This window comes from Crocodylus porosus, unplaced genomic scaffold, assembly GCF_001723895.1.
Source record: "Crocodylus porosus isolate Cpor-Errol unplaced genomic scaffold, CroPor_comp1, whole genome shotgun sequence".
Classification (NCBI taxonomy): domain Eukaryota; kingdom Metazoa; phylum Chordata; order Crocodylia; family Crocodylidae; genus Crocodylus; species Crocodylus porosus.
In genome coordinates this window covers 3,271,599-3,283,665 of record NW_017728936.1, presented here as the reverse complement: position 1 = coordinate 3,283,665, position 12,067 = coordinate 3,271,599, and the positions used below count along the sequence as shown (strand labels likewise).

Sequence of the window (12,067 nt, the reverse complement as noted above, 5' to 3'; positions counted from 1 at the left end):
GAAGAAAGGCAAATGCCTGAGGCATTGGGAAAAGGAGGTACAGCAGAGACAAAAGAGTATCCATGCCCAAGCCTACCCAACGCTAGCCAAGAGGACTCAGCCCCTCCTGATGACTCCTGTCTCCAAAACAATGTGATAGGCAGCCCAGGGAAGGCGAGTACGTGACTGAAGTGAAGGCTGTTCGGGAGGCGTTGCTTTGCCCAGTTGTTTTGTATGGTTGGAACCACAAACCACATAGTGAAAAGAATAGGTGTGCCGCTCTCGATTTTTGTTTTGCCTCTTTCAAACAAATGCCGTTGGGAGGAGGGGGTGTGAAAATTGGCAGGTTGATGCATTTCAGATTGGGCCTAAACATGTAAATGAAGGGTCTGTCTACACAGACAAGTTGCAGTGATGGAGTTTCACTAGTGGAAATGGCCTGTGCAGATGCAGTTTTCAAATGTGAGATGGGAGTCAAACCAATACCACTTATCCCGGCATGTGGCTTGAGTGCATGAAGTACACTTGTGCAGTTACATCAGTGTAGTTTAGTGGGTGCAAACTGCCCCCGTCTAGACCAGCCAGAAGTTTTGCCAGTTGGGCCCTGTGGACTCGGTTCCAGTCTCCACCCTTAACAGAGGCTCAAACGTTGCGCTTTCTGAAACAGGCTTGAAAGTCCCAGTAAGAACGCAGCATCACCACAATTATCTGTGCTTCTAGCAGTAACTTACAGAGTTTCAAAGTGCTTGGAAACTATTTCAAATGCTGCTGAAGTGTAACTACTTCAACGGTGGAACGAAGAAGCTGCCTAACAGCTCAGTAGCAACCATTTAGGACAGGAAGGGACCAGTACCATACTTATTTGATTCCACAGGGAGCAGTTTGGTGGGCAGAAATCGGTTACCTGTATTGGTCTTTGGTTTATATGCTGAGGTTGGCAAACCGCCTCTTGCCAAAGGACCTGAGGGATCATGTTTCTGGGGGTTTATTTGCAAGGCGCACTCTGTACTCCCCCTGCCAACCCCCTCCTCTGGGAGTGCAGGACCCTCTCTCTTGGACCATGCTGGAGCAACCATGCGGCCACAACTTAAAAGACTGAAGCTTCATCTCTACTACCTCTTAGTGCAGCCACCTGGGTTTTCCCCAGCAGGACTGAGTAGGCCTGGCATGGCTTAGCTAACGATACATGATGGAATTGTAGACTAAGATGGAGTGGCTGCAAGTGAGTGAATGAGACGAAATGATTAGACAGCTCAGATCCTGCTAAGTCTCTTAAAACCCCTGGTAAATCCGTCACCGAAGGCTTAAGTAGATTCCAAGTGATGCAAATTCCAAGCGATGCAAAGGCTTTGCAGTGGGTGGAGATTTTACTTAGAGTTTAAGGGAAACTGGACATGATGATGGCCCTTCTGCCAGTAATCTTGTCATGCTACAGGCTCATGTTTTGTTCTGTTAGCACTTCTCATTCAGAAATCATAGCCATGTGACTCCCTTTCATTCAGATGCATTTGGCAGTGCTTGGGGCAGAACAAAGTTCTGCAGGCCTGCATAAGGAAGAAAGATTGTCGACCCTGTCTCCAAGCAGGCTGTCTCCTAGCAGAGCTATGGGGAAGCTCGAAAGGAGATCTGACCCTGGACTTGTGCAATGCATGCACAGGAGCTTGTATGTGCGCGTGCACACACACACACACACACACACACAGAGACATAGACGCATGCAAAGAGGCTTTGCTCAAACAGAGTTCCCACTGTAGCAGCATTTCATAATCAGGCTTAAGAAGCATATTTTCCCTGTGACGTTAGAGAATTCCTAATGTGTGACACTCCCCAATGGACCCTGCTAAAGGGCCCTCTTCACTGCTATGGAGGCAAGACAGGGCATCCTTTGTAAGTCACATTTAGCATGTGAGCCCCCTCTGACTGACTCTATTCTTGGCCTCCCCTCCCTCCCGAGGACAGAGGTCAACAGGCTGAGCTGAAGGGACAGCCGGGACCTCTAATTCCTTCCCTTGGTTTCTGTGGGGAGGGGGAGTATTGCCACCTTTCCATGTTTTTTTTCCTGAAAATGAGTGGGTTTGGTGAACCCTCCTTGGGGGGAGGCTGCAAACTCCTAGAAGAGACGCTTGGTGAAACTCGTCATCATGAAAGGCACCTTTTGTCCATGCCCTCCACCCTGTGTCCATGTCTGAGGGCTGGTGCATCTGTCTATCAGGATGGCCCTCCAGGGTCTGCTTCTCCCTTGCAAGGCACAAAACAAGACAGACCTTCAGTCTGGCAGTGGGAACGACTGCGACTTAGCCGAGGGCTGTCTGCGTCTTTCTGACTTCCACCGCATCCTGCTCCAAGAGGGCCAGGCAATGAGCTGGGGTGTGGCTATACCCCATTACACCAGCTGTTGGTGTGGCCCACGGGTCAGGGTTGTGGGATGGCAGAAGCAGAGTGGGGAGGAAGTGTCTGCTTCAGTTTCGGAGTCTGCTCATGAGATAAGAAAGGAAGAATTTTTCCAGTCAAGGTGGAGATTGCTTGTTTCCTAATTATTTTTGTAGTACTCCAGTGCCAACTGGCTTTTAAAGACAGCAGCGGCCCACTCCTCCATGGGTGTAATGCAGCTTAGCCCCACTGGCTGAAGCAGAGCTATGTTGATTTACACCAGCTAAGGCTCTGGGCCCACTTGTCTTGTTAGTAACTCCCACCCTACCTGGCTGCAAAGGAAAGATGAAGGATGAAGCAGGTCACGAAGTGCCCAGGACACTGACTGTCTCCAGAGGGGAACACAGGGCAAGTACGTAATGTTTGCTCCTCAGTAGCACACACGCAGCGTTACACTGTCTAAATACTGGGGCTGTTGGGTGGGTTTTTCAAAAAAAATAATGTCTCGGGGAGTTAGGCACCTAATACCTCCTGAAAGTCTGTGGGAGTTGGGCACATAACACCCTTAAGAGCTGAAGAAAAATCACTAGTATTATTAATACCTACCCTACGGGTAGAAAGAAAGAGCCTCTTTCTCCAAGGCTGTCATCCCAGAGCCTATCTTGATAATACCCACACAGCTGGCCTGAGCAGACATCTTCTGTGCTCAGACCCCACACCGTTGTCTTAATAATTGCAATTTCTCTATAAAAATACCAAGAGAGGTGGAGTCTGATAACTCTATCTCGACAGAGCTGTGCTCATTCATGCAGGCTTTGGCTTGCCTTGTGTGTTGGCTCCTGCCACCCTCACACATCTGTTGACCCTCTGACATTTTAAATGCGGTCTGACCCTGCCAGCAGCCCACCTCTCGTGTCTCTGTTGCCTTCCCCTGTGGCTTGGTGCGTGTTCATCTAGCTGAAGTCTGCCTGCGAGCTGCGCAGTAGTTAAGTCTTTTATGAGACTCCTTGTGCACCATGACGGAGCTGGCTTTGCTCATCCCCCATAGGCCATTAGGAATAAACACCGGGGATCCTGTATGGCCAGTGGTGACACTCCTTCCCCCTCCAAGGAAACCATCCTGTGGGCTATGATGTCATGCAATTTCACCTACCACAGTCCTTAACAGACTGAAGGTGATAAACTGCTAGGCTTCCATGCCCCTTTGCATGCCAGCTGGCAGCAAAGAGTGAGAGTAAAAAGTGTTAATTGCATTGGTTATTTGGCCCAGGGTTAGATACATTTTCCTCCTCAAGCTTGGAAAGCCTTGAAAGCTTGCAGCAAAGCCACTGCAACCTGGTTACCTGCCAAAAGGAATCATCTGTCTGGCTACGCATTTACTGACAACCCAATCCTGTTAATAGGAACATCCATCAAAATCAATATATGTTTTTCTCCATGCTCCATTCAGTTTATCATTTTTATTGCTCCTTAGGCTGGCAGAGATCATGGGAAATCAACAGGATGGGGAGATCCCAATCTGTGTGGCATCCCACAGTTACTAATTCAGTACTAGGCTGACCCAGGCACTAATTAGACCAGCTCCTTTGGGGCTGTAGTTTATACTAGAGAACTGGTGGAAAGACAGTTTGCTCTGGCCTGACCTTGCTTTGCTGACTTTAATCCTCAGTGAGCACCCCTTTCATCAGGATGCAAAAGTACCTGGTACAGATGCCAGAGAATCCCTCTCCGCAAGGGGAACTGCCTTTTACCAAGGCCTGGAACTAGTCCACTTTGCTCGGTCTTAGCAGCAGAAAGTGAAAGGATTATACCAGAGAACCCGGGCGACTGCATTAATTTTTCTGCTTTGCTTTATTGAAATACTACACAAAAACAAGAGGCTGTGGATGAAATGAGCTCACAAAGCTCCGTGCATGTTAGAAATGGGCTTGATCTGCAAAACATGGAACCAGGCTTTCCCCAGAGTCTTAGGAGCATTTGGATCAGAGGCAAATGAGCAGGAAGATTCCAGTTTCCATTGGGATCTCATAGCAAAGCAAATCAGGAGCAGTTCTGATGAAGCTGTGCTAAACCTAAACTGTAGCAAGGTCGGAAATGGGCTAGCTGACTCTAAAATGTTAGGCCCCATGTCGTCTGTCTCCTCAGCAGGCAGATTTTCCTCTATTTACTTGTGGTTTGTCTAGTTTACAGTAGCTTTTAATGTCTTAAGCAATGGGACACATGTCATTTCCCTTGGCAGACTCTCAGATCTCACTAGCGGGAATTTTATCCTAAGACAGAACTTGACTTGTCATTAATTGATGTCATCCCATTATTCCATTAGCCAGCCTTTTCCTAGCTAATCTTTCTCCTTTCCTGTGACTGATACATGCTACCAGTTGTAGATGGTTGTACTTTCCCAGCCGTGTTTGTTGTCTAACTAAGCTGCACGTAGTACATTTATCTCTTGCAAGTCATTCCCTTTAAGCTAGGGATCATTCTTGTTGCTTTTTACGGAGCTCTTCTTAAAACACATCAGCATCTTTCTAGAAATGCATTGTCCAGAGCTGAGGATAAGAGTCCAGGCGTGGTCACATTTGAGAGCTGCTAATCAGACAGTTTTGACTTGTAGGCTGCATTTTACCTTTGGTTAGGACATGAGTGAAAAGAAGTGTAAAAAAAGGGAGTGAGAGAATATTTTGGAGTCAGTCAGCATGCAACTTCAATGCAGCTAAACCCAGCTGCAAAGTGTGCAAAGCCCCCAAAATTTGGGAGTAATGCATTACATACTTATTGGCTAAACTGAAGCATCTAGGATTCAGGTACCCTTAGGCTTGGCAAGATGCAATGCAAATAGTCAGAAGGCACTGCGTCTTCAAATTAGCTGTCCAGCATTGGCCAAGTGCATTACTGGAGGAATGAGCTGCCCAGAGGAAGCCTTGAAAGATTCGTTCTCAGGGACCAGGAAAATTCATTTTGCCTTGGGAACCTGTTTGCTGCTGATAACCAGCCTGTTTCATTTGGGGGATTTCTGCTGATCAAACAATTGGTGCTCTTCCTTAAAGTGTGATTCCTGATGGGTCAGCAAGGCCAGTTCTGGCTTAACTGGATACCTCTTGCCTACTTCCATCAAGTAAGTAGGCAAAGCAGTGCCATACGGTATTAGGTGGGACTGAGAGCACAACGATGATTGGCTGAGCATAGTATGAAGGCCTTGGACTGCAAATGCAAGTATTTTGGGAGACGATTTTTGGCATACTTGACAAAGAGCTGCTAGCTAAAATTAGCATCCGCATGAAACTTAGAGGCAATGGAGATGCAAGGAAAAGCTGTTAATTGCTATTATCCATAGCAAGGGATACTTCACATGCAGGCCCTGCGCCTCATTATTACAGCTGCAGTATGAGAACATCCATGGGGAGTTTGCTTATAGCGGGACAGGAGTCTGTTGAATACAGCAGGCTCTCCTCTTCTGTTGCCTCCAAGCTGCATAGCATACAAAAGGATTCAATCTGGATTGTTTGCTGGTTTCAGGACACCACGGTCAGGTAGAATTTCACTTTCAATATGGCCAGGGGCTTGCTGGAAAACAAACAGCCTTCTCCTGCTTTTGGATCGGAAGATCTGAGTGTCAGACATGGAGCTTTTCGAAGCGCTGACTTAAGCTCTTCTTTGGCTGACCTCCGTTTCTGTGCTGGTTCTGGCTACTCACGCCCTGCTGGATGCTGCCAAGTGCCAGAGGCAGTGGGTAGAAGCAGGTGCGGTGTGCAGTGGAAACTCCGCTAAAGAGCGTGGACTCTCTGGGTTCTCAGGACCCACTGAAATCCAGCTGTTATTTTAAGTTTCAATTTTAGCCCAGCTCAACCACTGGAGCCAGGACCTGTGCGCCAAGTCCCACCATTTAGGATTTCTCCATATAGTTTAGATACAGCTCAGGCTTTAAACAAAGCAGCCATCCAACAATTGGCAGGAGATGGGCATTGTTAAGCACGACTTGGAAAGTTTAGCTATGTGTGGAACAGAGAATCCATTGACCAGAGACCTGGAGCTGTGTGTACAGGTGTGTAATGCTGCTGAGGAAGATCCTGACTGATTCTTTCTTAACACAGTGGAGAGCAGCTGTTTGTAGTATCTGCTAGGGCTGCTGTAGCACAGAGCCAGAGGGCAAAACCTCAAGTGCAGGCATGTGGCTGGCTTGCACATGGCAGAAAAGCAGGGGAGGTAGTTCTTATTGAAGAAGGTGGGCACTGCTAAGCTTATGACTAAGCATGCCATCAGAGGCCAAAAGGTTAATTAAAGAGAAGACAGGGGTGTGGATCTTCCAGCTGTGACTCCAAAATGTCTCCTTTCCCCCTCACCGAACCTGGGCACCCTCACAGCAGCCCCCTGTGCCTGGCAAAATAGCCAGGCTGGCTACACTGAGTTGCCTTGTTGATCTATGAAGGTTTTGCTTTCTGCAAGTTTTTGTAGTTGGTTCCTGCAGCAACATGCCCTGGAGAGAGGCCAAATCATTTTCATACCTGCGTTCCCTTTATCACGGTAAACAGTCATGGAGCAGGGAGTCAAGGTCAGGAGGCAGCACCTGGCAGTGCAGGAGTCTGCTGGAGCGCAAAGGATGGCCAGGAGCTTTTCTGGCAGGGAAGAGAGGGTGATGCACCTGTGCCAGGAGAATGTCTCCTTAACTGTGCTCATGTCAGAAACATAATCCTGTTTGCGTAACTTAGTTTGAGGTGAAGCATTCCAGTGGGGAACATGCCTCCCTTACTGCCCTGGGAAGGGAATGTACCTGTCCGACTTAACGCTTGTACTGCCAAACCAATCCCGATATCGCCTGCATTCTTCCTTAGGTCCTTGATGTAGCAGAGGGTGCTGTTTTTTGGTGAGCATCATCCGTTACTCTTATTCTGTGAAAACCGTGCAATAATAATGTCTATTAAAGTCATACCCAAAGGCATGGATTTATGATCAGGTCCCTGTTTTCCCCAGCTAAAGAGTAATTATAGTTTCTCTCCCAAGGAAAAAATAATGTAAGAGGACAAAAAACATGGAGGGGGTCCTCAGGGTGGTTTAGAAAGGAAGTGGAAGGTGGCTGCAGGAGAAACTGTCTCTCCTCTATACTAACAAAGAGCCAGTGCATGTTTTTTTTTATCCAGCAGCTCATTGTGTTTTCTACCAGTAAGGAAAGCAGCCTGCCTTCCTTTCATTCAGGGCTCGTGGTTTTAACACCTTGGCTCCTTTGTGTTCCTAGGCAGTGGACCCATCCAGCTGTGGCAATTCCTGTTGGAGCTGCTCACCGATAAGTCCTGTCAGTCCTTTATCAGCTGGACGGGTGATGGCTGGGAGTTCAAGCTCTCTGATCCAGATGAGGTATAACCTGTTAGCATGGCTAGTGCATCCTACAGATCTTGGAGGTGGGGGGGAGGGCAGAAAACAGGGGAGGGGGAGTGCAACACAACACACACGGGGCGGGGGGTGGCATGGCTGCAAGAAGAAATGATGATTTAAACCCAGAAAATTGTCCTTGAAAGTCTGTTTATCCACTGGGTTGCAGTGGCGCCTAGAGGCCACTCATCAAGGGTTGGGGTACCACTGTGCTATGTGTGATATGTGTATATAACCAAAGAACAGCTGCAGACCCAAGGAGCTTGGCATGGAAGCATAGCATATGCAGGATGAGATGCATCTTTCCATTGCCTTTAGTGGATTATTCTCTTCCCCACTTCCAGCCACCTGGTTCCAGGTTCAGGTCCCCACTTGTACATGGGTAGTCTATAGTCTAGGAGAGGGTTGGGCCTTCTGGCCCACTGCTAGCCCTGATACTCAGCTTCTCCCTAAGTTCATTTTTGGAGATCAAGAGAGAGAAATCTTCCTTAGACTTACCGCACAAATCACCATTAGTGCTCATGGCTCCAGAGGCTCCAGCCTTATATCTACCAGCAGAGAACACATATTTTAATGTCCACGTGGAGCCTGCTTTGCTCATCTTAATGCCCTCCCCTTCCTTAGGTTGCCAGGCGGTGGGGCAAGAGGAAAAACAAGCCTAAGATGAACTATGAGAAGCTGAGCCGTGGCCTGCGTTACTACTATGACAAGAACATCATCCATAAGACAGCGGGCAAGCGCTATGTGTACCGCTTCGTCTGTGACCTGCAGAGTCTGCTGGGCTACACGCCCGAGGAGCTCCATGCCATGCTGGACGTCAAACCTGATGCCGACGAGTGAACCCGACAAGCCAGACTACGCAGAAGATGCATTTGCGCCGTTCTGGAGATTCAGTGGGACTTTCCTTTTTTGCTGTTTTTTTTGTTTTTTGTTTTTTAAATTTTAAAGAGCAACTCAAAATTTGACCTTTGGAAGGGGAGGGGTGGCTGAAGGACTCATGCTTTTTCCTGAAACTGACAAAGTTTGGTTTGGAGACGAGAAACGGGACTTTTGTCTGAAAGTTCTCAGTTGAGTTTTGAGGACGAAATTCGGAGTCTTAAGGAAAGCCAGAAAAATGTAGCTCACTTCTTTGTTTGTTTGTTTTAAACCCTCAGAATAATCCCTCCTCCACCGGTTCAAAAAATTATTAACAAAATGATGCCCTCAGTTACTGTGTTCCTCACACCACAAACTGACGAGTCAGGGTTTTGTTGGTGGGTGGGAGGCAAAGGGGCTGCGGGATCTTCCTGTTTCAGGAGGGGAAGACATAGGAAAAACAGGAACTGCTTGTCCTTGTTACAATGTCTTTCTGTCAGTTGTTTTTTATTCACACAAAAGGACAGATTTTTGTTAGGAGGGATCAAGACTTTCTTTTTTTATTTGTTAAAATTTTATTTTATTAAATTTTGTGCCAGTATTTTTTTCTAATAGTCTTAAGCTCTAAGATGGTCTCAATATTGCAATATTGTATGTGTTTGTTTCTGTTATGCCAGCAGAGATTTTTATCACAGTGTGGAAAGGAAAAAAAAAAAAACCAATTTATGTAGACCCCACTGGAGGAGTGTAGTGCTATGACTTATGTGAAGGAAAAATAATTCCAAACTGGCTACTAGTAATGCTGGGTAAATGCTTTACCTCTGCATTGAGTCCCATGTGCTTTGCTCTATTGTTTGTTGCTAAAAAAGCTGGTTGAACTATCTTAAGACCTTGTTTTTGGGTCAAAAGTATCTTTTTGCTGATATCATCATTTTATGCAAACCCCCCCAGTAGTTTTCCAAACATTCTCATCAAAATTTTCATCTATTAGTTTCAAATTAGGAAATTAAAAAAAAAGAAGAGCTCCTTTACACTTTTGAAATAACTTATTTCAAAATGGCCCATCTTCTGAATAAGCCTGCAATTTTTTTTTTTTTTTTTTTTTTGAACATACTAAATGCTGAAGGATAAATATCAACTTGATTCAGAATTAGTTAGAAAAAAAAATCACAACAAAATTGAGAAACACAAAAGTGAAATAAGAATGACTTTGAAATTTTGGAAGTGTTAAGTTGTAACCAGTTCTGCCAGTACTGTTGTATATTATTTACCTCTTCTGGGCACTCGCAGCACAGAAATCTTATTTAAAAATGGGTTCTCGACTATGCATTTTGGGATGCTGGCCACTTAAGCCTGATCAAGCAAACCATGTACGGCTTAAGGTTAAAGTATTGCCATTGTTTCATTGCCTAGTGTGCTCAGCTCAGGATCAAACTCTTCAGCACAGAGCGTGAGACTGCATTTTGGATAATGAGGGACCGATTCAAACTCCAAAGGAATTCTTCCTGGTGGAGTTAAATTGGGCTGTAGGCAACCAGGGGATCAGGCTCGGAGCTTTAAGCCTTCGGACCTCACTCAGGCTGAAACCAGATCCACCCACGTGGATCCCTGAAGATCTCATGTAAAACTAGGGCTTTTGACCTTAAATGCCTCTTGACATTTTTTTAAAAGACAGTATTACATATTTAAACTGAATGTACTTTTCACAGCTGGACTAATTGTAGAAGTACTATGGTGAAATAATAGGAGTGAGAGCTTTTAGATCAGAGCACCATGGAGCAGAATAAGTTAAGATCCTGTATCAGGCTGGCATAACTGAGCTCATAATAAAAATAGTGAGAACCCTCCTGCATTTAGTCTGAACACCTAACTTGCTTTCTGTTTCCCCCTTCTCTGCCTTGTGGGAAGACTGGTATATATAGAGGTGGGGCAAACAGGGCTAGCAAATGGGAGTCCAGCTGAGTCCTGTGGAAAGGTGATGTTCTGAGTCAGGGGTGCTGAGTTCTTCCTTATGCCCCACAGCTCCCACTGGAGTCTGCAAGAGCTGTGGGTGCTCAGCACCTCTGCATACTAATTAGACCATACCTTTCTAAACAAGCTTCAGCTGAAAAAGATTAGCCTTGCTTAGCAGAGTGGCAGGTGAGAAGTTCCGTCCTTGGTGAAATGTTGCAAGCTGATTAAGAAGGCATTTAAACCCTGAATGTTGAATGCAGACGGTGGCTCTGGGCAAGGGAAGTACTAGTGTCAGATCACAGGGCTAGAAGCAGGTGCAGTCCCACCTTGTGTACAAAGAAAGCTGGTAGTAATGAAGGTGGGGAAAGAAAAGGTGATGAAAAGAAAATGAAAGGAACAGGCACCAAAAGAGGAAAGGACAGTCTGTCTTCTGCAAGGTGTATTCTCATCCAGCATTCAGTGCCTTTTAACCCTCAGCACAGGGAGATGGGCAACTGGTGCCTCCTGCCTGTTACCAGTGGAAGGATTGCAGATGTGGGTAATGAGCAACTGATATAAACAGGGAATTAAGTTGAGATCAGGCTGGAGAAAGCAAAGGGAAATGTTTTTCAGCTGTGGGCAAGGTCTGCCTCCTACTCGCTAGAAACTTGATACAAATGCAGGGAGCAAAATACCGGGTTAGAAGATGAGTGAAAACACACCTCTGATTCACTGTGGTGTGTAGGGCTGTACTCTTGAGTGAGAGCTGTGTGAGACTTCTCTGTGCACTTTGAGTAGGCAGAAGACATGTTAGTTGGTGATTAAAGGTGGTGGGAGTTGAGTGCAGAAAGGTCACTGGGGCTTTGGAGTAGATTTGTGGTAGGGGGAGAGTTAGGGCTCCTCTCTCTAAAGTCATAGAGATGCATGTAGCATAGAACCAGCTCCACTAGAGGTGATCCCAGCAAACACATTTGTCCCAGGATGGGAGCCTAACTTTGGAAATGGAAAGAGTCAGTTCTCAACTGATACTGCAATACTCCTAAGTCCTTAAGGCTCTATAGTTTACAAAGAACAGAAAGTGCTGTTGGGCTAACATTTTACAGTGTCTGGTTTGGGCAATTTGTAGGCTTCAATCATTCTTCCTGGTCTCCTACCTCTAAGGGGTGTCCCTGGACATGGCAGACACCTCAGCATTTCATGTCTCATCCCGACTCGGATATCAGCATCCTCTAACACAACTGCCAAGCGTGTGTTTCCTTGGGTTGGTCATAGCCTTGGTGCCCAGGTACCCCGCAGTGAGTCCACCAGCAATAACGGGGTACTTTACTATGAATGGGAAGAACTTGGCTGAGGTTCAGGTGCTGACCCCAGCAGTTTGACAAGGCTTGAGTCATTCATTCTACTTGGTTTGTTTTTTGGAAGACTTGTTGTATTAAGCTGTTTCTGCTCATGGTAATCTGTTTCCATAATGTGCAGTGATACGGTCTCAAAGAGATCATCAAAGGATACAAAGCACCCTAAATGGAAAATGCCCGTTATTGGTTTGCCAGTTGTTCTTGCTGCCATTTTG

The 12,067-nt window shown here is 46.3% G+C and overlaps 1 protein-coding gene across 3 annotated transcripts in view; it reads left to right on the top strand.

Annotated features, from left to right (window-relative positions):
- Positions 1–9,507, top strand: part of ETS1 (ETS proto-oncogene 1, transcription factor) — a 109,520-nt gene extending 100,013 nt beyond the window's left edge. For 2 of the 3 annotated variants that reach the window (XM_019546975.1, XM_019546973.1), the window contains 3 exons: positions 2,663–2,761; positions 7,577–7,695; positions 8,335–9,507. In XM_019546975.1, the coding sequence (XP_019402520.1) occupies positions 2,663–2,761; positions 7,577–7,695; positions 8,335–8,550 (434 nt within the window). In that variant the 3' untranslated portion in view covers positions 8,551–9,507. The remainder of the gene's footprint in view (positions 1–2,662; positions 2,762–7,576; positions 7,696–8,334) is intronic. The other variant, XM_019546976.1, reaches the window with a different exon arrangement.
- Positions 9,508–12,067: the final 2,560 nt, after the last annotated feature.